The 25046-nt window shown below is 52.4% G+C and overlaps 9 protein-coding genes across 9 annotated transcripts; 5 read left to right on the plus strand and 4 right to left on the minus strand.

Moving 5' to 3' along the window:
• Positions 1 to 52: 52 nt before the first annotated feature.
• DSM5745_10120 (DUF4112 domain-containing protein) lies at positions 53 to 878 on the minus strand (the record flags this gene model as incomplete). The annotated part of the gene is made up of 3 exons (XM_026752136.1): positions 53 to 479; positions 531 to 745; positions 807 to 878. The coding sequence occupies 3 exons, from the start codon at positions 876 to 878 to the stop codon at positions 53 to 55; spliced, it is 714 nt and encodes a 237-aa protein (XP_026599198.1).
• A 562-nt stretch (positions 879 to 1440) lies between these two features.
• Positions 1441 to 3975, plus strand: DSM5745_10121 (decapping enzyme complex catalytic subunit DCP2; the record flags this gene model as incomplete). The annotated part of the gene is made up of 2 exons (XM_026752137.1): positions 1441 to 1471; positions 1541 to 3975. The coding sequence occupies 2 exons, from the start codon at positions 1441 to 1443 to the stop codon at positions 3973 to 3975; spliced, it is 2466 nt and encodes an 821-aa protein (XP_026599199.1).
• Positions 3976 to 4217: 242 nt separating this feature from the next.
• DSM5745_10122 (YgfZ/GcvT domain-containing protein) lies at positions 4218 to 5528 on the plus strand (the record flags this gene model as incomplete). Its single annotated transcript, XM_026752138.1, has 1 exon — positions 4218 to 5528. One exon carries the CDS (start codon positions 4218 to 4220, stop codon positions 5526 to 5528), a length of 1311 nt encoding a protein of 436 aa, XP_026599200.1.
• A 188-nt stretch (positions 5529 to 5716) lies between these two features.
• Positions 5717 to 7030, minus strand: DSM5745_10123 (putative cell cycle control protein (Cwf23); the record flags this gene model as incomplete). Its single annotated transcript, XM_026752139.1, has 1 exon — positions 5717 to 7030. One exon carries the CDS (start codon positions 7028 to 7030, stop codon positions 5717 to 5719), a length of 1314 nt encoding a protein of 437 aa, XP_026599201.1.
• Positions 7031 to 7740: 710 nt separating this feature from the next.
• DSM5745_10124 (CaiB/BaiF CoA transferase family protein) lies at positions 7741 to 8991 on the plus strand (the record flags this gene model as incomplete). Its single annotated transcript, XM_026752140.1, has 1 exon — positions 7741 to 8991. One exon carries the CDS (start codon positions 7741 to 7743, stop codon positions 8989 to 8991), a length of 1251 nt encoding a protein of 416 aa, XP_026599202.1.
• Positions 8992 to 9357: 366 nt separating this feature from the next.
• DSM5745_10125 (tyrosine--tRNA ligase TYS1) lies at positions 9358 to 10660 on the minus strand (the record flags this gene model as incomplete). The annotated part of the gene is made up of 3 exons (XM_026752141.1): positions 9358 to 9869; positions 9923 to 9989; positions 10037 to 10660. The coding sequence occupies 3 exons, from the start codon at positions 10658 to 10660 to the stop codon at positions 9358 to 9360; spliced, it is 1203 nt and encodes a 400-aa protein (XP_026599203.1).
• Positions 10661 to 14859: 4199 nt separating this feature from the next.
• On the plus strand, positions 14860 to 16413 carry DSM5745_10126 (alpha-arrestin; the record flags this gene model as incomplete). Its single annotated transcript, XM_026752142.1, has 1 exon — positions 14860 to 16413. One exon carries the CDS (start codon positions 14860 to 14862, stop codon positions 16411 to 16413), a length of 1554 nt encoding a protein of 517 aa, XP_026599204.1.
• Positions 16414 to 17303: 890 nt separating this feature from the next.
• On the minus strand, positions 17304 to 18764 carry DSM5745_10127 (integral membrane protein TmpA; the record flags this gene model as incomplete). Its single annotated transcript, XM_026752143.1, has 1 exon — positions 17304 to 18764. One exon carries the CDS (start codon positions 18762 to 18764, stop codon positions 17304 to 17306), a length of 1461 nt encoding a protein of 486 aa, XP_026599205.1.
• Positions 18765 to 21108: 2344 nt separating this feature from the next.
• On the plus strand, positions 21109 to 23085 carry afeA (adenylate-forming enzyme AfeA; the record flags this gene model as incomplete). Its single annotated transcript, XM_026752144.1, has 3 exons — positions 21109 to 21369; positions 21539 to 22641; positions 22698 to 23085. 3 exons carry the CDS (start codon positions 21109 to 21111, stop codon positions 23083 to 23085), a joined length of 1752 nt encoding a protein of 583 aa, XP_026599206.1.
• Between the last annotated feature and the right edge of the window lie 1961 nt (positions 23086 to 25046).

Below are 25046 nucleotides of genomic sequence, written 5' to 3' on the forward strand. Positions count from 1 at the left end.
TACCCCCAAGTGCGCCACATGGCTTAATAGGGAGCCCTTCGAACTTTCAGCACTACCTGCGGACAGGGGGATTTTCAACGATTCCAGTCTCCAAATCATCTTCTCGGCGCGCTGACCTACCGTGCTGGCCTTTTCGAGATTTTGACCTTTGTGGCTTCTTCCCATGTGTGGCATGCGCCTCTGATTCATATCGATCGAACTCATCTGGCAGGCTTGGATCGGTATTGGTTTGTTCTTGCCGTGAGATATTGCGGGCGCCCTTCTCCCGTAGGTATTTCTCAAGAGCAATGGCATTGCGTGTATTGCATTTGTACGCAGCATCCGCTATGTCTCCCACGAAAGGGACCAAACCGATGAGAAAGTCAATTATTATGTTGATCATCATCTGCGTTCGAAGCCGAGCCGGGAGTCCTCCGTCGATGCCTTCGCAGGTCTTCAGTACCATCATTGCCAGCGCAGCATCGGCCGCATCTCCGACACTGGGACATGGTCAGAATCAAGCTGTCCTGGTTCGTTGTATGTTGACTCACAAAGGGATTAAGCCAATCACACTCCCCCATCCAAACCTCAAGCCACAGAGGCTGAAAAGAGCAAGGTCCAGTCTGTACGCTCGTCGTTTGACTCGTGTGAGGACTTTGCTATCATTCTCGGAGAGGCCAGGTGGGATGGCTTTGCGTCGTTTCTGTGTCTTCTTGCCAAAGGTACGGCCTAAGCGCGATGCAGGGACCTCTTCAAAATATGGATCCTATTATGGCGATTTGTATCAGATACGGTAGAATGAATGATCATAGCAGCATTGGGCTCACCTCTTGTCCGAAGTGGTTTCTGGCGGACTCGGCGAGGATCTTCTTCCCCACAAAGTTGAAAAGAAACGACATGACTTGCGAATATCTGAGAAAATGGTAGTATAGTAATTGTAGAAGTGTGAGATAGATTTGGTTTTGTGGGGCTATTCTGCAAGCTCACTAGAAAAGGGGTTTAAAGATCAAAGATCACTGAAATTTGGGTTCTATAATAGATATACCTCATCAGATCACCGTCCTTGGGCAGCTGAAATAGACGTCATCGGCGGCTATCGCATCTTGTTTGCTCAGCTCTTAGGTGAAATCACGTGCTGACACTCGCCACAGCACAGCACGGCCACCGGCCCACTTCAGGCACATCATAGCTGTGAGTCTCTGGCCGACAACTCTGACGCATTTCTCTTCATTCATCTGCTACTCGCATTTGTCGGTGACCGGACCAGCCGATACCCCATCGCTTGCGCTGTGCTTTCAATAATTGTCTGCTTCAGGGTTGGCGCTTCGCCAAGCACCTCTCCTTGAAGCTGCACGACTGCTCTCCGAGCTGTGTCTGTTGACGACCTGCTTTTCCTAGCGACCTCGGGGTATCACTCGGCCATAATAGGCCGTCTTGAAATGCCAAAGCACGCCCTTCACTATGACAGAAACAAAGATGCAACTGGAGGACTGTAAGTCTCGTTCTTAACCGCAATGCCCCTCCCGAGATCGAAGAACGCGCTAACAGTGATTGGAAACAGGGCTAGATGACTTGTGTGTCCGCTTTATTATAAATCTGCCTCGCGAGGAATTGGAATCAGTTGAGCGGATATGTTTCCAAGTTGAAGAAGCACAATGGTTTTACGAAGATTTCATCCGGCCGCTGGACCCGGCCCTTCCTTCACTATCCCTGAAGGCTTTCGCCCTGCGGATTTTCCAGCACTGTCCGCTCATGGCCAGCTGGTCTCGTTATCACCACATGACTGCCTTTTCCGAGTTCCTTGCGTACAAAACTCGAGTTCCTGTTCGTGGCGCTATCATGTTGAACCAGGAAATGGATGAGGTGGTTCTGGTCAAGGGTTGGAAGAAGGGTGCTAATTGGAGTTTTCCCCGAGGGAAAATAAACAAGGACGAAAAGGATCTTGACTGCGCGATTCGTGAAGTTTACGAAGAGACTGGCTATGATGTGCGGGAGGCGGGCCTGGTGCCAGATGACGAGATCGTTAAATACATCGAGATCACCATGCGTGAACAGCATATGCGGCTGTATGTCTTTCGTGGTGTCCCACAAGATGCCTATTTTGAGCCTCGCACGAGAAAGGAGATCAGTAAGATTGAATGGTGGAAGCTTTCCGATCTGCCGACCTTGAAAAAGAGCAAGCAGTTTGATCAGGGGCAAGCAGCAGCTATCGCGAACAAATTCTACATGGTTGCGCCTTTCCTCCATCCCCTCAAAAAATGGATTGCGCAGCAGAAGAAGAAGCTGGACCCGAAAACGCAAATGGATATCAACCAGGTTCTTATGGAGGCGGAGGTATCAATGGATGAGGGTCTTCAGACCATCAACGTTGATCATGTGTCGAGCCAAATGCCCCTTGAGGCGGCCGTTCCCAGTGACCTGCCAGAAGTGGCAACATCTCAGGATGCATCTGCGCATCTCAAGCGGCTCCTCAACGTCAATCCAAATCTCGCTACGCCAGAGCCTGTCCAGGCTTTATCTAATGCCGGCCCAACTTCTTCGAGATCGCACGCTCTCCTCGAATTATTGAGAAGCGGCACTTCCCCGAATCCTCCATCAGGGCCCTCGCAACCACCTAGGGATGGTCCCCAGTTGCCCCATCCTTCCTCTGGACCCTTTCCTGGCTTTCCTCCACAATTTGGGCCGGCGGAAAATGCACCACAGATTCCGCCTCCCTATCGTGGTTTTCCCCAGATTCCATTCTCAACAGCGGATCCGCATGCGCCTCGAATGCCGCAAGGCTTCCCAGCGGCTCATTACCCAGTGCCTCCAGGTGGCTACCCAGGCCCCTTTAGTTCACCTCATCAACCTCCCGTTCCGCCAAGGCCCTTTCCACCAGGATTCCACTCCGGACCCGCCCCGGCTGCAGCTCCAGCTCCCTACCAGCGGACGGGGGATCCCCAGTTCTCGCAGTCAACGCAGCCACGCCAAGTTCAAGGAGCTGCTGTACCGCCTGCTAGCAAACTGCCTCCACCGAAGCTCACAAGTCATTCATTGGCGTTGTTGAACGTCTTCAAAGAGCATACCCCGAAAACCTCCTTTGCAAGTTTAGTACCGCAGCCTGAGTCGTCTCCAAAGGTTGAGCGCAAGCCTTCCGCCCATCAAGATCAATTGCTTAACTTGCTGAAAGGACCTCGTGGGCCAATTAGTTCGCGACCGGCAGAGCTCCCGGCGCAACCTGCTTCTCCGGGTGAAAGGCAGATTCTCCAACGTCCAAACACAGACTCGAATCCTAGTCAAGTCCGTCAACAGACGGGCAAAGATGCTTGGACATCGGCCACGGTGTCTGGTCCACTAAATACGCCACACTTCGAGGCCATTTCGAAGTCGTCTGTGAGAAAGAAAACCGACTCGAAGCGTCAAGTCAACCGAGACAGACAGTCACAGCCTTTAGCTTCGCCCATCACGATTCTACCCAGACCCCAAAGTGCTAAGAGGGAACAAATACCAAGTCCAGCTCCAACACCTCCTACCCAGATTTCTGCGAGTCCACGGACTCGTCCTATCAAAACCAAGTCACCGGAACCTCCAAGAGCGTGGCAACCCCAAATTCTGCGTCGTTCAGATAAGGTGGATATCCATGGCATATTGCCTATACGGCGGAAGGATACGGAAGAACTCCATGAGCCAGGCGATCTCTCCGAGTCTCCTGCCACCCAGGCGGTTCCTATTCCGCAACCTGATACTTACCGACGGCCAAGTCAAACACCGGCCCAGAGAGAAGCCCTACTCTCGCTTTTTGGTAAATCGGCACCTTCTCCGAAGTCCTCTCCCACGGCGCTGAACCTGCAAACCTCCGTCCCAAAACACTCGGGAACTCCTTCTGTTGTGAGCCCACTGACGCCCCTCCACCAACCGGTTGGAAATGGAGCTTCCAGCATTGACAAAGTGGCGTCCCCAGCTAATAAGGCATTTTTACTTGGTTTTTTGGAAGGCGTTGCTAAAGGGAGCAAATAAGCCGTTTGTTTGTTTGAGATTATTAAGCTACATGTGTCTGTATTCTAGACCTGACATAGTACATGATCATACTTTAACGAGGCCTACCTCGATTTTAATCCTCATTCGTCGTCTCCACAATAATATGTCATTTGTAATTATATTGCCGACGTCCACCGCCTTTTTATATAGTCCCGCATAACGCGCAGCAAAGTTGATTTGTAACATCTCAAAGCTTCACCAGAACTAGAGCGGAGGTCAACATGCTGCGCCCAATGGCATCTCCGCGCTCAATATGCGCTCATTGTTCGTCCAGATGGCGTTTGTTCTCGACTATTCGGCAACCCCAAGCTCCGCCGTCACCACCTCAAGCTGGCTACGCTCGTCTCACGAACCGGGGCTTGATCTCCATCACAGGCGAGGATAGTACGCAATTTCTCCAGGGCCTAATCACGCAAAATATGTTTATGGCCAATGATCCACAACGCAAAGTCCTCCGACAAACTGGCTACTACGCGGCGTTCCTGAACTCCACCGGCCGAATACTCAACGACGGATTTATCTACCCGCTGCCAGGAACAGATGAGCCGGGGTGGCTGGTGGAGGTCGATAAAAACGAGGTCCCGAAGCTTCTGAAGCATCTAAAGAAACATAAATTGCGCGCCAAGTTACGGCTCCGCGCTTTGGACGGCGGCGAGCGAACAATTTGGGCGAGCTGGAAGAACCACTCTGAGCCGCGCTGGGCGGCGTATAACTTGGAGACGCCTAGTCCTTCGCCGTTCCCTACGCATGCATCGGTTACTGGGTGTATTGATACAAGGGCGCCTGGGTTCGGAGCCCGCCTTGTTGTTCCCGGGGAGGAAGACCTACGGACACACTTTCGGGATGAGGACGAGACACATATTCCGGCTGCGGGTGAAGAAGTTGGTCTAGATGTGTATACTGTTCGGCGCATGCTTCACGGTGTCGCCGAGGGCCAGTCCGAGGTGATTGCCGAGTCAGCGCTGCCGTTGGAATACAACCTGGATATGATGCGGGGGGTCGATTTCCGGAAGGGATGCTATGTCGGTCAGGAACTCACTATCCGGACGCACCATCGCGGTGTTGTGCGCAAGCGCATTCTACCTGTCCAGTTGTATAAGGATGATTTGCCTGCAACATCGGATAGTCCAGTCTACGACCCCTCTGTCGATGTCCAAATTCCACCATCCCAAACAAACATCGTCAAGGCTGGAACGCGCAAGGGCCGCAGTGCCGGAAAGTTCTTAAGTGGCATTGGCAACATCGGACTTGCCCTATGTCGGTTAGAGATGATGACTGATCTAACACTCACGGGTGAGGCGAGCCAATTTGATCCTAAGCAGGAGTTTAGGATTTCCTGGCAAGGTGATTCTGAGGGTTCAGATGCTCAGGGCCAGGGAAGTGGAGAGGTGAAGGTTAAGGCTATAGTACCATCATGGACGAGGGAATTTGTTCTCTCTGGTGTTGCGAAGAAGAGCGCCGCCAGTAACCAAGAAGGTCACCGGGCAAAAGATTATCTAGAACAATTGGAGGAGGAAGAGTCTCAGCGGTAAAGTCGTAGCTGTTTTTGCTGTAAACTACTGTACATTAATTATTCTAGCTTGTATAAGTTAACGCCGGATAATGCAGAGAAAGAAAATAAGCCACCAAGAACAATGCAATGCATGGGTATCTCAGACAATCATCCAGATAAATCGTAGAACGCCGTGTCTATACGAGACCAATCAATCAGCCCCATCAATCAGCCCCTGCCAGCAGCTTCAGCCGCATCCGCCTCCTCGTCCTCCTTCCTTAATTGTTCCTCAAGAGCCCTCCTCTCCTTTTCACGCTGTGCATTCTTCAACCGCATTAGCGTGATTTCTTCCAAGCTAGGCGTCTTTGCAGCTCCATTTGTTGACTCGGCAGCGGGAGCTGCTTTAGCACCGCCCGACGCCGCAGATGCAAAAGAACCAAAGGAAGGCGCCTTTCCCGGTTTCATCCCGGTTCCTGCATTTTTGAGCCCGGCGAAGCTGAACGTTGGTTTGGGAGCTGCTGCCGGCTCTGGCGTACTCTGTGCTTGCGGCGAGGGGCCGGCTTGTCCGTCTCCATGGCTTGACGGGGATGCAGAACCACTGTTCCGCCCTGCTAGATCTGGCTGTTCGCCAGTGGCCCAGAATACAGAATCGATCACATTCCAGTCGTTTTCTGTCTTCGAAAGACTGTCATGCATGAATTTCTCGCTGTCCAGCACGGCGGTATGCGCGCTAACAATGGACGCAAAGACAATCACGCCCGATGCAACGGTCTTCTTCTCCTTCTTATCTCCGATGCGCTGCCGTCTGTCTTTGAGAACAAGGACACTCTCAATCGTCCCAAACGGCGCAAACAACGCCATGAGCCGATCTTTGTCTAGATCCGTTCCCCGGCCTTCCCTGACCCAGCGCACTTTCACTGCGCGCTCTTGCTCGGGGACATTGGTACCGCCCTCATGCGACCGATCAACACGCTTCGAGCTCCGGTCTTGAGCCCGCTGCTTCTCTTCCTCTTCTTCGCGTATCCGTTTCTCATCCTCCTCCACTTCCTTCCGCAATTTCTCCTCTGCCTCTCGTCGTCTCCGTCGCCCATCTTCCGCAATCCGCTCAATCTCCCTCGCGAGCTTCTCTTCCGCCTCATCCTCGTCAACCGTAGCCCCCCACGTCCTCTTCACCCCTCTCTGCCCACCAGCGGCCTCTGCAGCGCCAGCCCGCTCCCTAGCCTCCAGATCCTCTCTCATTTTCCTTTTCGCCGCATCCATCATCTCAAACTCCTTCTGTTTCCGCTGCCGTGCTTCCCGCGCATTATCGTACAGCCCGCGCACTGCGGGATCAGAGAGTACATCGTTGGCGATTTGCAGGAGATGGAACTTGTCGAGGTCGGCTTGTGAAGGGTTGGTGATCTTGTCCGGGTGGTACTTGAGGGCTGTGCGCCGGTAGGCGCGTCGAATCTCAGACTCGTTGGCTGCGGGGGAGATGTCGAGGAGTGCATAGAAGTCGTGTGCGCCTGACGTCGCGTGGGATTTCAGGTCGTCGGTTGGCATTTTGGTGGTTGTTCGGTTTCAAGATGGGTGGTGACTTGGGTAGAGATGGTTGGCTGTATGATATATAGAGAATGGAAGACTAGTGCGAGGTCTAGCAGTTATGGATTTGTAGATAGGTATGGAGTGAGCGAGCTTGAAACTCCGAGTTCGAGATGGAAATGCCGCGAGCCCTTTAAGCTTGGCACTAAACTCTTTCCGGCTCACATACTGCACTGCCCGAACACAACACTTGAACACACAGTCCAGCTCTTATGACAGTTTGGTGGAAGTCTGCTTCTAAGAGCACGAGCACGTTCTATGGGCTTTCGGATCTCGCATGCTTACTCCCTGACGCTCACTTTTCTTAGGCGGGTAACATTGACCTGCAGGATATATATTTCTGCTACACAAGGTACTCTGGTTGCTGGCTGACTATAGCGATACTACCACAACCTGGTCAAGCTGGAATGATAATTGCAATGATGTTTCAAGCTCACGCCAAGTCAGATTTCTAGGCTATCACTCTCAGGGAGTTGAGGTTGATCGCAGGATGACTTGGTTGCAGAAGGCTACTTCGGACCCTCGGTTATATGTCTGGACACCCCAGCTTCCAGTAACCGGTCATCCAATCGAAGCTCGGAGTCATCGGCGTCTAATATCTATAAATTGGTCCCACGTTCCTGAATTATACCAGGGACTCATACTAATCTCACTAGCTACAGTCATTGAGTATGCTCGCTAGATCAGCTTGCCCCCGCTGCCTACTGCAGCCGACATTACAGGGAAGCGTGCGGCGCTTCTCATTATCTGCAGCGCGAGGGAACAGCAACATACAAGGACCCTTAGCTGGTATTACTGTTGTCAGCCTCGAGCAGGCGATTTCGGCCCCGTTCTGTACCCGTCAACTGGCCGATCTGGGTGCGCGGGTGATAAAAGTCGAACGACCGGGTGTGGGCGACTTTGCGCGCGGATATGATACAAGAGTCAACGGGCTCGCCTCACACTTTGTCTGGACGAATCGATCGAAAGAGAGTCTGGCCTTGGACGTGAAGAAGCCCGAAGACTATGATATCTTGCTGCGCCTGGTCAGCAAGGCGGATGTACTCGTACAGAATCTCGCCCCCGGGGCCAGCGCAAGACTAGGTCTCTCATTCGAGACTCTGAAAGAAAAGCATCCGTCTCTTATCGTCTGCGACATCTCCGGCTACGGCCAAGACGGACCCTATCGAGACAAGAAAGCCTACGATCTCCTCGTGCAAAGCGAAGCGGGCATGCTATCCGTCACAGGCACGGGCAAAGAACCTGCCAAAGTGGGCATCTCAATCGCGGATATCGCATCAGGCATGTACGCCTACAGCAGCATCCTGGCTGCCCTGATGCAGCGCTCCAAGACAGGCCGCGGATCCCAGATCGACATCTCCATGCTCGAGAGCATGGTCGAGTGGATGGGCTTCCCCATGTACTACGCCTTTAATGGCGCGCCTGGCCCAGTACCAGCCGGTGCCTCCCATGCCTCCATATACCCCTACGGCCCCTTTGAAACAGGAAATGGCTCCGTGATGCTGGGAATCCAGAACGAGCGGGAATGGGCGAACTTCTGCACCCTTGTCCTGTCACAGCCTGATCTTGCCCAGGATCCCCGCTTCTCAAATAACTCGCTGCGTGTACAAAACCGCGAGGTGCTCAAGGAGATTATACAGGAGTCTTTTGCTGGTATAACTGCCGAGGAAGCTACGCGCCGGCTCGATAAAGCTGCTATCGCTAACGCGAATGTGAATGACATGCAGGGGGTATGGGAACATGCACAGTTCAAGGCGAGGAATCGGTGGACGGAGGTGAAGACGTCTAAGGGGGTTGTACCGGCTCTTCTTCCGCCTGGGTTTAGTCCGCAGGGAGAGTTTCGACCTCGGATGGATGCTGTGCCGGAGGTTGGAGAGCACAACGAATCGATTCTCGCGGAGTTAGGGATCAAGCGGAAATGAAAGTGAGTGGGTAGACAAATATGTGTTTTTAGAAATATATATCCTAGAGTAAGGCATGACCTACTTGTCTGCTTGAGAAGGCCCTGACCTTGTAGAAGTCATTCCGTTTCCACATACAGGGGTCATCCTTTATTATGATTTCGATACCATGGATCTAGGCATCTTAATCGCAGAAAATATGAATTCAAAACATAAGGATAAGGCTTGTTGTTATCTGAGACCTAAGTGAACGAGAAGTCGAAGAGTTTATATAAAAATTACCAGGACAGTAAATATGTATAATGCATTCATATACACAACGCCTACTCTAAAAAGCGAATCTTTTGCAAAATTCACGCGCTTTATGCGAGAAAAATGATCGGTCAGTTAGTTTTCAGCCTTCGGCCGCTCAGGAAGCTCCTGCGCCTTCTTCTCACCCTCAACCTCAGCCTTGGCCTCGGCCTGAGCCTTAGCCTGGACCTGCGCACCAGGGTGGCGAGTTCCCTTGTCCTTGACCTTCCTCTGCTTCTTCTCGACAACAGGTGGAGGGTATGCCTGCGCCGTAATCTCCTGCCACTCGGGCGAGGCCTGGTACGCCTCCTGGATTGGCGCCATCAGGCTCGTCAGCGCCGCGGTGACAGCGGGCTTAAGGGATTGCGGGGTCAGAATGTCGTTTTGGTAGTCCTCCTTCAGCTTAGCGATGTCGGTGTAGACGAGGGGTTCGGCGTCGCGGCGCTCGACAACGAATTCCTTCTTGCCCTTCAGGCCGGCGGCCGGGAGGAGAACGTATTCGACCATGGCGATGACGCCATTGTCTTCGACGACCTTGGGGGCAGCTTCGGCCTTGCGGATCTTCTTTTGAATGACGTCGGGACCGTCGAGGAGGTCGATTTTGCTGTCTGCGGTTGGGTTAGTTAGGGCTACGACTGCGGTGAGGTATGGGTGGATGTACCTTGAACACTGGAGCTCATCTTACCACCGCTGAGACCGGCAACCATTGGTGTGACCAAGTGGGCACGCTGAAAAGGTTAGTGACTGTAGATGAGACTAACAATAGATATCTCACCTTTCGGTATCCGATCTTGGGCAACCACTCCACAGCCGCAGCGAAAAGCTTCCTCTGGTCCATACCTCCCAGCTGAGCATCAACATTCAGGTGCTCCTCATCAAGCACCTGCAGAATTGAGTAGAGCAGACCACTCAGAGGCGCATTGGCACTCTGCTTGACAATCTCCGCACCGGCCTTCTTAGCATCGTGCTCACTAACCAACGATGAGAGCTTGTAAACATCCATCGTGTACTCCGGAGACTTCTGGTAAGAGCTTCCCAGAACAAACTCCAACTTCTCAGTGGGCACGCCGACAGACTCTAAGATTGCCCGGATGACCTTGGCATAGTACTTTGCGCGGTTCTCAACCAGCTCAAGCGGCGCCTTCAGGTTGTCCAGGAAGGCGTGGATGTCCGCCAGCAGAACAACGACCTCACATCCTGCAGCGAGCAGCTGGGCGATCTTGATAGCGGCGACGAAGTAGCCAGTGTGAGGGCGTCCTGTTGTCGCAGTGCCCCAGTAAATACGCGGGTTTCGGCCCTCGGCGAGGATGGACTCGATGATCTCCGGGTTGAGGGTTTCGGCGAGGTTCTCGGTGATGAGATCAAGGCGGGCCTTTGCAGCGGCGTCTAGGGTTGCCATGATGTTTGGGTGCACTGAGGAGGAATCGGATGTGGGGGAATTGGCAAGGGAAACAATTAATTCTTTGTATTCTGTCCGGGTTTGAGTCATTTGGCCCCTCACCCCGCCATATTTTCTGCCACGCAGAAAATGATAGGCGGTGGCAAAGACGGTAAGCACTCTGTAACAACGCTGACTCAGCATCAGCCACATCTGGGCGTTGGTCAGGCATCCAGGCATCCAGGCACAATACTTTGTAGTATACACTTGTCCATCATCTCAGGATTATCCCTCACGCTTTCTTCATGCTATTCTTATGTGACTATGGGTCTTAAGATTTGATACCTCAATAGTTGCTCTCTAGACTTGAATGATTTGACGTTATTGTTCTGACTGGGCTCGAGTACTTACTCCGTACATACAGAGCGTTGCGGCTCAGCGAACGGGTGGCCTTATTTGTATTCTATATTTGTGGCAATTTCTGTCTTACCTCAGCTGGGATATATGAAGGACGCCTTTATTCGAGGAGCAGTAAGCTGCGTCACTACTCCGTAGATTGAGTGTACCAGACCGTTAGTTGGAATAGGGCCTCTAGGCCCAGGCCCAGGCCAAATCCTACTCGACGGCGAAGGCTGAAGCCAGCCGGCTGAGGATTCCGAGTAGACTACAACTACAGATCAGTGGCAGTGAGATTCAACAAGAGCGACATTCCGAGTCTAGAATTGGCTAGAAGGAGGCTGTAAAGGCAACTCCCGAGCAGTTCCCGACTGTGGCGTAAAGTCCAAATATAGTCCCGAATCCCGATGCTTCGTCGACACAGTATTTATAGAATCGAGGTCAATTGGACTCTCCGAATAGCATCATCACATCGTGAATAATGGTATGATGACATCAACGAAGAAGATTGATGAGGCGGATGCTTCCCGGGCACCTCCCGGGCCGTTCATTGGTTTCATGTGCAAGTCAGGTATCAAGACTATGGAGCACTCGGTCCCGGGCCGGTTTGTCTTGCGTGATGCCAAGAGCTTCGAGAAGGTGTCATGAAACAACAACTTGATTGGTCATGCTCGCGGCAAAGGAGATCAGTTGACAACATCCAAACAAGAGCAGTCCACGAGTTCGGGCCATAAACCGTATCTAGGGCATAGACTAGACTAGACCGCTGTCTCGTAAAGAACCCCGACTTGGCCAGGGTCGAGGATGCATTGAAACCGCCGCACTAGCAGGGTTTCCCGCGGAAAGCCCAATAGGAGTCGATCTCGTCATCCGGTGCCTGATTCTGCAATACTGTACTGTGAGGTTGCTGTGGGTTCGATGCTCGATACTCACCGTACTCTCTACCCCGGAGCAAATATACGCAATCTATATGCAACAAAAAGTCAATTCGCCGGTGTGAGTAATGAATACGCGCAGTATTGACGGCTTCTTTCGCATATCGCCGGGGACCTCAGGAGAATGGATGTAAAAATGACAGCCGAAAGGCCCTATTATTCATAGTTCCCCGAGAAACTTGACTCTTCTCCATAACGTGTGGTCCACTGTGGGTGATTCCAGATTTGTTCCGTAGAAATAAAAGTCTGTGATCCGTATCGGCTCCATCACGGCAGGCCCAACGAGTCAGAGTTAACCTTGGATCGTGGATATTTGCAAAGGGGGAGATGCTAGGGCGTAGGGAGACGGCGAAATCCGCCCCCAAAGACCAGGATTGAAGAGGAAGGTCGGAAGTTGGACCGTGTGATGCCTCGAAAGTCAGGTGTCAACGATATATTACAGAGTTCTATCAAAGTCTGGAGGCTGCTCCGCGTAATCGGTTACCGCATCCGACGAGGAGGCTTGACAATTTGACAGGTCCGGAAGGATTCGCTGACAAACACCCATCCTCCGGATTAAGTCTCTCACGGAAGAAGATGCCATACGGAGTATTCAGATCATATGTGGCATGATTCTCACACCGACGTCTGGGCGAATTCTCCGACCGCTTCCCGACCGGAGCGTCTAGCAAAGCTTTCATGGGCTGAGGGTTAAAGTAAAACTTCAGCCGAACCACGCAGGGTAGTTCCATGCATCCAGGATATCCGTTAGGTAATTGTAAGGAGGCTGGTGGATTTCATTCGTCAAAATTCTCCAAAAAAAGGGACCTGACTTGCGTTGACAGCTGTTGTCTAGAACAGTCGCTATCTGATCTGATACTCTCCTATACTTCTGTATACCTCCCTGCTTTCACTCTGACGCTTCACGAGCGACAAGTTGTTGATTGAGCAGAGACTTTGGAGCCGACAGGCTCAGCGCAAGCGAGGCATCAGTATCACACCAACACCCCGCAAGTTGGAACCGCCTATTGCGGGGGAGATGGCGTCGACCATGCATGAACACTATCAATCGAAGGGCGTCTCTTGACGAGACTTAGCCAAACAAGGAAGTTTGGAAGAGATTGGGACACCACCCTTCATGAGCCTGGGCAAACGGGAGTCCGTCCGAGTTCCTTGGAACTTGGAAGGGAGCCGAAGTTCGAGACAGCGACCTTGTGGAAATCTCTTCCTGACAATTGCAACATCATCCGCTTTCTCCTTGTTTGTGGGTCCGTGGACTTTTAGACAGCCATAACGTGATGTTGCTGCGCCGGAAAATGTAAAGCTCTTGCCCCTCCTGGCTTTGACTCTCGTAAAGGATCTCCAGCTAGCGCGGCCTCGGCGGCGTATTGTATGGTATGTGACGGTACGAGGTAGGGAATTGCTCAGGGACCGGGATCGGGCCACGTGAGGGCTAGCGACGGATCGACGGCAAGCTGATCACATGAACAGCAGGTCAAAGGGCGTGGTCATGCGCAGACAGCCACTGCTCCATCCACAAGATCTGGAATTCTGGATCACATTATTGAGGATTGTGTAGACACTCACCTGAGATACCTGCCATTCGTCCGCGGCAGCGTGAGAGACGCTTCTTCGAGGCTTCAGAATGACCCTGTCTTGTGTCATTGAGATCGAAAGTTTGTATAGAAACTGCTATCCAATCGCACCGAGCAGGAGTTTCCGATTGGGACTAAAAGCGCCGGCGCCACGCTTAGTGGATGAATCAGTATTGCAAACATATGACACCATTCGAAGATCATCAGCACAGACTCACCCCAAGGCACATTTGTCAGGCTCATCGAGATCGAACCTCAGGCACAGTGTTGCGCGTACTTGCGATACTGTAGTTGACATTGACGAACAAGCACGCAATGCGATGTTGGGTTGGGGCCCTGGGGGATCGCTGAGATCGCTCAAGAAGCTCCTCCGAGTATACTCCAAGCCCGGGCTAGGCTGTGAGTCACCGGCTCGTCGGCTCGCTGCGCACGGCCTTGGACTGTTGACTCGAATGCGCTTTCTGAGAACATGCACTGCTTGACACCTCAGAGCTAGAATTGGCTTTAGCGTCTCCAAGGTACTGCTTCGAAGAAAGATGGATGTACGGTGTAGGTGTACGTACCTTGTGAATAGGTAACTTCAGAGAGCCATGGATATACGGCCAGGTCCGAAGGTCAACCTTTGCGAACAGAAAGAGAGCATTGAGCTGAGAGGATAGTCCTCTGAGCATTCTGAGCATCGAGCGTAGAGCTGTACAGAGTCTCGAGATCTCTAGAAACTCCTCGGAGAATCATCAGGCACTGTCACGTCACGTACGGAACATACGCGGTAAGCAAAGACCCGCTATGATGTCTTTCTTCTAGGCAGCCCCACCGGCGAGTGCTTTTATTGTCCGCTTCAAGGTGGCCAGACCAGGAAAAATTTGTCCCTGTTACATGTGGGAACCAACGAGAAAACCATGGCTGAGAAAATTTCAGTTGTAGTCAAACTAGTCAGGCAGAGTCAGTAGACGAATCGTAAACCCATTCAAAGGCAGCGCCTCGCCCGCTTTCTGGTTCATCCAGATTCCTTTTCTCTGCTTCCTTCATCTCATACTCCGCCTGACCTGACGCTCTATACACCCCGCGCCTGCCATAGCAACTACCACTACCAGCTACAGCCTCACCAAGGGAGTATGCGTGCAACTGCCTTCTACATCTCACAACTTGATCAGCACTGCATTGAGTCCTGAACCACTCAGATAGTATCTGTCTACCTGCCTCGTCTGCCTAGTCGACAACCCAAGGAGCTTGTATAGACCTCGAGGCCCCCGGCCAATCCATTGCCACTCTTCTTTGTCTTGTCTTTCAGCCACTGCCGGTTCAAGACCTCACAATGCCGGGCCGTCTTCTTTCCAGCCTCGTTCGCCCCTCCCTCTCTCACCACTCGATCTTCCCTCACTCCAACTCTTCCTCATCCTCGTCCGTAAACGAGGTATCTCAAGCAGCACCTGCCAAGCATTCGCATAGCGACAGGCCGCACTCGCCGGAGCGTCGCCTTTCCTTCTCAATGGACCACTTTATCCACACCTACCGGGATCACCACAAGGAAAAGCATCGAAAGCACGCCCGCTCGAAGGAGCGTGGCAGCCATGAAGACAATGCAGCATCAGCTAAACTCGATGTCATCGTGGAGTCTCCGCCCCTCGTATGCTATGGAACACCAGCCAACTCCACCGGTGCCCTATTCTCCGGCCGCCTCAGAATCACCGTGCCTCAAGTGACCGGCATGGTCACCCTCGACAAGTTCGATATGCGGTTGATGATCAAAAAGACGACCAAGAAGCCTGTTTCGAGGGATTGCCCCAACTGCGCCTCAAAGACCGAGGAATTGACAAACTGGAACTTCTTGACCGAACCTCTTCAACTCAGGAGCGGTGATCACGACTTCCCCTTTAGCTACCTGTTCCCAGGTAATCTGCCGGCGTCGTGCAATAGTTCCCTGGGACAGGTGGAATACATTCTCCAGGCGCACGGACACAATATCAATGGCGATGATTACAACTTCAAAATGCCCTTACACATTAGGCGCGCTATCCTTCCAGGAAACGACAAGTCCTCCATTCGAATTTTCCCTCCCACCAATCTGACCGGCCGCATCGTCCTCCCATCTGTCGTTCACCCCATCGGTACCTTCCCCGTTCAGATGACATTGAGCGGTGTTTTGGATAAGGGCGACGAGACCCAGACCCGTTGGCGATTGCGCAAAATGATGTGGCGGATCGAAGAGCACCAGAAGATCGTCTCGACTGCTTGCCCCAAGCACACGCACAAGATTGGTGGTGAAGGAAAGGGCGTTCTGCATCAGGAGACTCGCATCATCGGACACAACGAGGAGAAGGATGGTTGGAAGACAGACTTTGATACCGCCGGTGGCGAAATCAGCATGGAATTCGAAGCCAACATTAACCCTACCGCCAACCCTGTTTGTGATCTCGAGGCTCCTGGTGGGCTGGAGACGAAGCACAACCTGGTCATCGAATTGATAGTTGCTGAAGAGTTCTGCCCCAACCGCAACACCCGACTCATCACCCCCACCGGAGCAGCCCGCGTTCTTCGCATGCAGTTCAACCTACACGTTACCGAGAGAAGCGGGCTCGGTATCAGCTGGGATGAGGAAATGCCGCCAGTCTACGAAGACGTTCCTGCCAGCCCTCCCGGATACACCATGTTGAACGGCAGCAGCATTATGGAGGATTACCACGGATCTCCACTGCCGTCCCCGGAATACGAAGAACTGGAGCGTATGGACTCTCTTCGACTGGATAGTTCTTCCACCAATTCTTCCTGCCGCGGACGAAGCCGACTTACGCCCGATGATTTGACCACCGGGCCTGCGGAATTCGAAAGCCGGAACAGAGCCCCATCCGCGAACTCTCATACATCTTGAACACCGATCTACAGTACTTAATAACCACCGAAGGCTTCGGTCTATGAACTTACGAACGTTACGAACGCGATGATCAAAAGAAAAATAAAACGCCCTCGCTCATATTTCCCTTTCTGCTCAAACCACTCAGTGCCATGCAACAATCAGCACACTAATTTCGCTTACAACAACACCAAAAGTTCTGCACTGCCTTTACTCTTCAGGTTGACCCCTTTGGCGTTCTAAGGTCTCTTATATCTGCATTGGGTGGACAAATTGTTTTGCATGATACCCATCATACTATACCTCACTATCCTTGTCTTCCTTTCTTTCTTCTGTTCCGTCGACCCTGATAAAGGTGTCGATTACGAATCATGATATACTTGACTGTATTGCCTTTTAATAATAATATCCTCCAAGTATCTACAAATCTTCTTTCCCCTGTCTAAGCTAAATAATTTCACCGTACCTGCTAGACGAGGTTAGCACCATAGACTTAGAGTACTCCGTAGCGTCGGGCCATTGTTCCCTAGCCTCAGTAGCAAGGGATGCTGTTGGTCAGAGGCATGCATGCATCTGCAGCCGAGCCCGAGCACAGTCCATGATGCAACCTCGTAAACCTGACAGGCCCAGCGCACAAAGCTGCCTAATGCGTCGACTGGATACAACGCCCTGGAAAACTTTGCGCCGCAATGACTTTCAAGTTGGGTTGGTTTCCCTTAATTATGATACCAGATAGGTGACATTTCTACCCCTCACTCCACACTGCAACCCAACGCACCAGCCTCCTTCGAAAGCAAACACTTTTCCCATCGCAATTAACACAACATGAATTACCAGCATTCATCATAACCATCATAATCATTCCCAAACAACATATCGAAAGTCATTACACCATGGACATCGCAAAATCATGAATCAAAAATCGGGCCGTATGCTGGGATCCCCATCGACTCGAGCTCGTACACGACCTTCTTCGTGACAAACGGGTTACTGATGACGCAAATCGCCTCGGCGTCGTGCTCGCGCGCAATCTGTCGAATGAGCGGCACCATATCAAGACGGCCGGAAGAATTCGTGTCAATGATAACGGGGTTCGGATCCATGCGTCCCACCAAGTTGAGAACCTCTTTGCCGTAGGTTCGCTTAGGCGCTCGCGTTTGCCAGATGACACGCAAAGAGGGGCGATTCTCGTCTCCAAGGAAGGAGAGACAGGGGCCAATACCGGAGCCTGTTGTGACGACGACAACACGCTTGTACACACGCATTGCGTATGCGAAGCCGTAGATGAGCACACCGCGTTTCCAGAGGTGTGTTGGTTGGTTTTTGATCGTGGCGGCGGTCCAGTCGCCGGCTTTTGAGATCAGGCTGGAGAAGGATTTGCCGTCTCTGTCGACGTCCGGAAAAGTGGCGAAGCCGTGCCAGTCTTGCAAAGGGTGCTTGGAGAGTTGAATACCTTTGCCAAAGGTGGTTGTGGTGTGGTTGAAGTGGAGCCGCACGGCGTGCGGGGAGAGGTACTCTGGGGTGACCTTGACTTTGCGGAGGAGGAGCCATGGGTGGACGATGGCTACGACAACGAGCATGAGGAACCAGAACGCTGGGAGTTCGATGAGAAAGCGGCCCATCGGTTTGCCTTCGGCGGCGGAAGCTTCGTCGACGAAGACCATGAGGAGGATGACAAAGAGGGCTACGACAAGCCAGCCGGAGAAGCGATGCGTGAGCTCGAAGTAGTCATGCCGCTTGAATCGGAAGCCTGGATAGGCAACGATGATAATTGCAAGCAGCAGCACCAGGATAATGTACGCGAGAACAATTGGCGCTGCAGAAAATTGGGATGATCCACCAGACCAGTATTGTCGAGAGAACTCGCCGAGGAAGCCCAGGTACCAGATGAGCGATGCGACTCCGCATCCGCTATGGACACCTCCGTAATGGTACACCTTTGAGCAGATTCGGCGCAGCCACAGTGGAGCGGACCTAGGTATTGAGCATACTGTGACGAAAATGGTGTTGACGACAAGAGGCTGTCTTGCGAGACCGCATGCGAGCAGGTTCGCTGCTGCAGCATTGACAAGGGCCAGAAGTTTTCGGTCCGCAACCATCACATAGATGAAGACTCCGATGTTGGCGAGAAAGACGAGCGTGAAAAGCCGCCGGTAGATGTTGAGGATCGTATACCGGATTGGAGCAATCAGCTTCCTTGTCGTGCTTTGCGCCTCAAGGTCGAATGAAGCCTCGTCCGGTAACATCAACTCGGATACATCTTTGATGATGCACTTCTCGATGTTGACGAAGCTGGCTTCGCTCGGGCTCTCTGGAACGCATACTGCCGTTGGCGGCCTGGTCACGATGACCTCCTCTGTTTGAGACATGATGCTCGACTGCTGTTAGAGAGCTACACTTTCAACTGCCAGGGGTACCAAAGTCGTATAGTATAGCCGTGGGGTGAGATTGAGGTAAGTGTTTAGAGCAGCGATGGTGGCTTGCACTCATACACTGGAATACAGAACCGAGCCAACCATTGGGATTCCTCCTTGCAGGGCGCATGTGTCTTTTGAATGCATAACGCCGTCCTTAGTGACGAGACATTTCCCAGAGGGTTGACCTACGTCGGACTTTTCAGCCGTGCCCTAGGACCATCATTCTTCTCAGCATTCTCGGGGTCCACATTAGACGGTCCACCATGACACCGTTCTTATCTCTCTCAGTTGTTCGGCCCAAGAAGGCAAGACAATAAAAAAAGCAATTTTCGAGTTTGATTCCGAGGTTAGACCGTCAGGGTCGCCGCAGTCTCCAAGTGTTCGGACTCCGGTGTGTGTTCGCATGGGCCATGGCACTACTATCCCACGGAACCTTCCCCGTGCTCAGTTGAGTTGCACGTCTGCCAATGAACATGCAACACACAAATTGCACAATATATCCTACTTCTTGCCTCGACTGTTCTTTCTCCAGATACGGAATACTGTAAAGCCAATTGACGGCAAAGAAGGAAATAGTCGCGACCCGCTTCGTTGTCTGGTAGTGGTATTTGCGCGTAAGGACGCGGGCCAAGTTGAGGGGACGAGATGGCCTTTCGACCGGTTCATGCGGTAGCAATTCAGCCAGCTGGAGAGATCGACGGTGATAGAAACGACAGGGCCGACAGGCCGACAGCACGAGAAACCAAGGCGTTCGCCACAAGCTCACGGCGTTCGTCCGTGTCGCCCCACAAAGGACACCGTCAAAAGCAGACAATCGATCGGGTACTCCGAGCTCCAGGTAGTCTAGCAGCGCGAGCTTGTGAAGACAGAACTCGTCGATAGAGCCGAGGGACCCAAGAATCGTGGAGTTGAGTTACATTCTGCTGGCCCTGGCCGCTGGGGCATGGACTGATTCACGGAGTAAACAACTCATGCTGTCTTTCCGGCCTCAGAGCCCACAAGACCGACTTTTTCGGCATCAACAGAAGCTCTAATTGGCAGGACGCGGGCGAGACCGACTGTCTGGAGTCCTGGACTTGGTAACCTGATAAACTAGGTTAGTGGAGTGGATGTCAGCCAGATGGATGGCGTCGACGTGCTCTTGATCAGCTGCAGATCAATGCAATTGTCACCTGCTGGGCCGCTTTATCCTTGTTGATTTTTGCGCGGGCGGGGTCCTGCGACAAGCCGATGCTCCAGCAAACTGCACCGAATTACGCCGCGTGCGTCGTTTCCTGGGAACGAGCAAGCCAAGCGCAGCTGCGCAGAGCCTTGGGCCCTGGCAGGCGCCCCAACGCCGGGAAGGAGTGCATGTGCATTATTATGGATTGGGCAGGTGCAGACGCGCGATCGACTCTACAGGGTGGCGTCGAGCCTTGAATCTGATAGTTCAACATTTCGCTCTATTGCCTGTCACTCTCGGGACAGATCTTTCCCCGGTGCTGAGCTGAGCGACTATTGAATGTGTCACTTGTCAAGTTCAGCTCTACTATCAGCTCGTTCACGAAGGAAGTGGAGGAGCGGGAGAGGAGAAACCACTGAAGCAAGTTGATCTGAGCCAGAAGAAGCGAACCAATGGGGCGATCCCGATGCATCGGTCGATTGTCGAAGCACCCTCTGCCCAAAGCGTTGGATATTTCTTGCTCGAATCGAGATTGGAACGACGCTAGCATGGCTGGGGAAAAAGTGGAACATGTTCGCAGTGTTCGCTGGTCTAGCATTTTAGTCCTTTTCGCGACTCCACCACCGTGATCGGAATCGAAGCGGTCACCACTGCGATTTGGCGATTAGACGCAAGCCTCGCCTGCGGACCAAGACCAGGATCAGCAACCCAATCTTAGTGGCGATTGGGCTTGGTCTGAGCGGACTGGTTTCGAGTCTTTCCGGTTTCGACTGTCGAGCTGCTGGCCCTTAGGACTCACGGCGTATGCTCCGTAATTTGTGTACGCAGCGCAAGTCGGCGAATGAGGGCCTGCGACGCGCGCCAAAGCAAATTACGGGATGCGAAATTCCAAATCAGAACCCCAGGAAACTGGAATTCTTCCCAGCGAGGGCCCTATCTATAGAACGAAATGATTTCTAAAGCTGCAGAATGCAAACTATTTATCACCCGAGGCATCCCTTCGCTCGACGAGCAGTTTTTCTCCTCCTTCGACGCTCTTCCTCTACTTCGTCCTCCAAGCCCTAAACTATTACCATTACGAACTCCTTTTGACCGACACATAGCCCTGACTAATAACTCGACGAACTCATGAGAATGGGTCTTGGGGAGTCGTCCTTAGCGCGACCCCAATACGGCAACAATGCCAATGAGCAGGTATACACTGACTTGTTGACCTTCTGCTTCCGCGGCCCTGTGCCCTACGACGAAGAAAGGCCGTTGTTCATCGATGCAGAGGACCCCTCGCGTTCTCTCAGTGCTCGACAATTTAGAACCCTCGTGCGAACCCTTATTGCCGGATTGAAAGCCCACCATGTGCAGAGGGGCGATTGTGTGCTGGTCCACATGGGCAACAGTGTAAGTTGAACTAAACTCAGCATCGCAAGTCCTCCGCGATGTTGACCAGAAACAAATGCCTCGTCCGACCGGAATTCCGAGTTTCCTTCGCGTCGACTTTCTGTTTTTCTAGCTTGTTCACCTTCCTCTTCCAGTATGCTGATAGCTGACGATTCTTATCCTGGTGCAGATCATATACCCCGCACTGTTCTTCAGCGTAATCGGCGCCGGCGGCGTGTTCATGGGATCTAATGCACGCAGTCAGCCGCAGGAGCTAGAGCACCTCGTCACGCTAGCTGAGCCCAAGCTAATCATTACGAACCGCGAAGCGCTCCCGGCGGTCCTCAATGTCTCCACAAGCAAGGGCATGCTCCCCAGCCAGGTCTGCCTACTGGACGAATCCGCAACAGAGCACATCGCACAGCTACTCGGATCTGGAGCAGCTCCGTACATCGACAGTGGAGCTGAGAGCTACCTGAATTTTGAGCATCTCCTGGGTTACGGTGAGAACGAATGGATTACGTTTAACGATGAGACGATTGCAAAGTCAACGCCGGCGGCGATGTTCTCCACCAGCGGCACCGGAGGACTACCGAAAGCTGCGATCTTGTCGCATCACGCGATTGTGTGTCAGCACCTCACAATCTCGTACGATGTGCCCTACGCGGTCAGCCGGTTGATGTCGCTTCCCATGTTTCACCTCTTCGGTGCTCTCTGGACGCACATTTTCCCGGTCCGCTATGGTCAGCCGCTGTATGTTCTGTCCCGTTTCGATATCAGCAAATTTGTTGCGGCTGTGTATCAATACCAGATTACTGAAACCTACATGGTACCTGCCATGATTCATGCTTTCAACCGCTGCACATTACCAGTTGCCGACTATTTTGGGTCCCTACGCTACGTTGGCGTTGCTGGCGCGCCGATCGATGGAGCATCAATGCAGCAGTTTCGCGAATACCTACCGCTCGATGCCTATGCCTCTCAGCTTTGGGGCATGACCGAGGTAGGGGTTGTTTTCCAAAACCGCTACGGCGAGCTAGGAAATGCCGCCAGTATCGGCAGTCTTCAACCGGGATACGAAATCCGCCTTGTCGGTGCTGATGGGAACCTAGTTGCGGGCGACAACAAGCCCGGGGAGCTGTACGTGCGTGGTGCGGGCTTGCTTACGTGCTACCGGGGCCGTGACGATGCCAAAGATTCCCAGGGTTGGTTCCGCACCGGAGACGTGGCATACGTCAACAACGGGCTTTACTACATCGTTGGCCGAACCAAGGAGCTCATCAAGGTCCGCGGGTGAGTACTCCCTGAAACCCTACTCACATGTGCACAATCTAACAAACAGCGCTTAGATGGCAAGTCGCCCCGGCAGAGCTCGAATCCATTCTCCTCAAACACCCCGGTATTGAAGACGCCGCCGTAACCGGCGTAACCTCCAAGGACGGTAGCACAGAAGTTCCCCGCGCTTTCGTCGTCCGATCCAAGACACTATCTGGAACGCGCCTGACTTCGGAGGAAGTCTACCTCTTTTGCCGTCGCCAATTGGCTTCCTACAAAGCCCTCGATGGGGGCATCATCTTTGTCGAAGAAATCCCACGTACAGCGAGCGGAAAGATCCAGCGCTTCAAGCTCACCCAGATGAACACGTACCGGGAGATTGTCAGTTCCTTGCTCGCACGGTTTCGCGGCGCGAGCCTGCAGAGTGTGGGAATTATGCATGGAGGGCGTATTGCAGTTTGATCTGACGCTGGTTTTCGTCATTTTCAGTATGAAGTTACGACCACAACTACATTTTCACTGAATCGACTCAATTTGAGAGTTGACTTTATTCGTTCCTTGGCAATATGCATGGCGCACTCTAGTCCTTCACTACTGCTGGGTTTAGGCTTGTTTGTTTTTCTGCTGCTGATCATTTTTGTTTTCTCGGGTCACGGCTGGCGTTGCATTTGGGAGCTGCAGGTGGGATTGAATTATTTTCGGGAATATGCCTCATTCCTTGAGCTTCGGACGATCTGCGTTTCGCTGTTTACCATTGGTTATGATTGTGCTTTTTGCTTTCTTCGCTCCCAATTATTCCTCTCGTTCTGGCGATTGCATTGTGTTGGACTCACGCTCCCTTGATACCAACTAGAATACCCAAATTGTTATGATCTCACATTCATGGTCTCCGAGGTTTACAGGCACTAATTAATGTATCAGCCCGTTCTTGCATACAACAAGCTCGACATGGTAGTCTAGATCGAGTCCTGCGCTTGACAAGCCTAGCCACTTCGTCGGGTGCTACCTAATCTGCCCCAAGCCCCAAGCTGGTCCCGTGTACTTGTCACGGGCACCACGTAGATGTTTGCATGCAGACCCCGAATCTGCTAGCTATGTACGTTCCCTCCGGAGCAAGCACACCACAAATGCCGGTTGGACGTTTAGTGCCGAACAGTCGAACTTTCGAAGAACCTTGGAAATTGGGATATTATCATATCCTGCAGATTACGGTGAGCACTGAGCATACACATTTACGCCACTGACGCCAATATTAGGGCCTGGGCCGCCTGGTCTGCTAGCTTGCAGGGTTCGGCGCCTTGCACGCGGAGTATCTAGGAGAACGGTACTTTGTATGTACCACGTAGTACAGAGATTGCTGGGAGATGAACGGAGTACAAAGATATCTTGTTGATCCTTCTCTGGATGTTCTGGATGCTCTATGGACTTGCGTAAACGCTAGATCCTGGTGCCGGAGCCGAAGCCGGAGGGATGGGCCCAACAAGGTCGCACAGGGCATGTACTGATCTGCGTTGCATACAGCGCATCAAGCATACTCCGAACATGGTAAGCGCGTGCACGTAGGGTACCTAAGGTAGGGTACCTTAATTTCTGTCCACCGAGTGTAAGGCGGCGACTCTGCTTTGGAGCCTGATCATGACTCGTCAGTCGTCTCCATCATCGAAACATCAGAAAAAAGCAATATACGGTCAGCAGTGCGACACTGCGGCAGAACATGAAAGACATGTCCAAAGCTTCCTATCCTCCGTGGGGCGTGTCAGTGGTCTAATCTAACCTCCTATCGATCTCACCGTCTGCCGGAGGGTAAGCAGACCGCGACTAAGGTTTGACAAGTATGATCGATATTGTATTTGTTGGGAACTCGAACTTGGGGACTAAGTATGGAGTGAGCTGGGGCCACTCCACAAACTAGCAGAAAGGTGCGGTCCGTGCAAAGGTACTTCAGACGCCTGGCAGCCGTCACGATGGCGATCAGCCGAACCGAACCGAAGTTATATCCTCGTGTCGTCAAATTGCCTTGTTGAGTCTCGAGTCACTTCTTGCTTCGGGGCTAAACGGACATAGTTGTGGTGTTTTGTCCGGTTATATGCTGATTCGTGATTGGCCGATGCTAGTACTCGAATCAATAGTCAAATCGAGTGTCTGAGAAGTCTACTCCACAGTCGGCATTCACTTGACACTGCTTGGACCTTTGACGACTGATATGTTTACCGGAATATTGTGGGGTTGAGAAATGTACGATTTGTTGAGCGCTATTGATCGACGTATAGCTCTACCCTGTTGAGTAAATGTAGAGCCATCTACTCCGTAGTTTTGGCGCCAGCTCACATTCCGCTCCTGGTCGCAATTGGAATGAGAATCAAGATCGGCGGAGGTGAAGCGGATTGGGTTCTGGAGGCTCCAGTAGTCAAGCGCAACTCTAC

This window comes from Aspergillus mulundensis (assembly GCF_003369625.1).
Source record: "Aspergillus mulundensis strain DSM 5745 chromosome Unknown scaffold_14, whole genome shotgun sequence".
Taxonomy (NCBI): domain Eukaryota; kingdom Fungi; phylum Ascomycota; class Eurotiomycetes; order Eurotiales; family Aspergillaceae; genus Aspergillus; species Aspergillus mulundensis.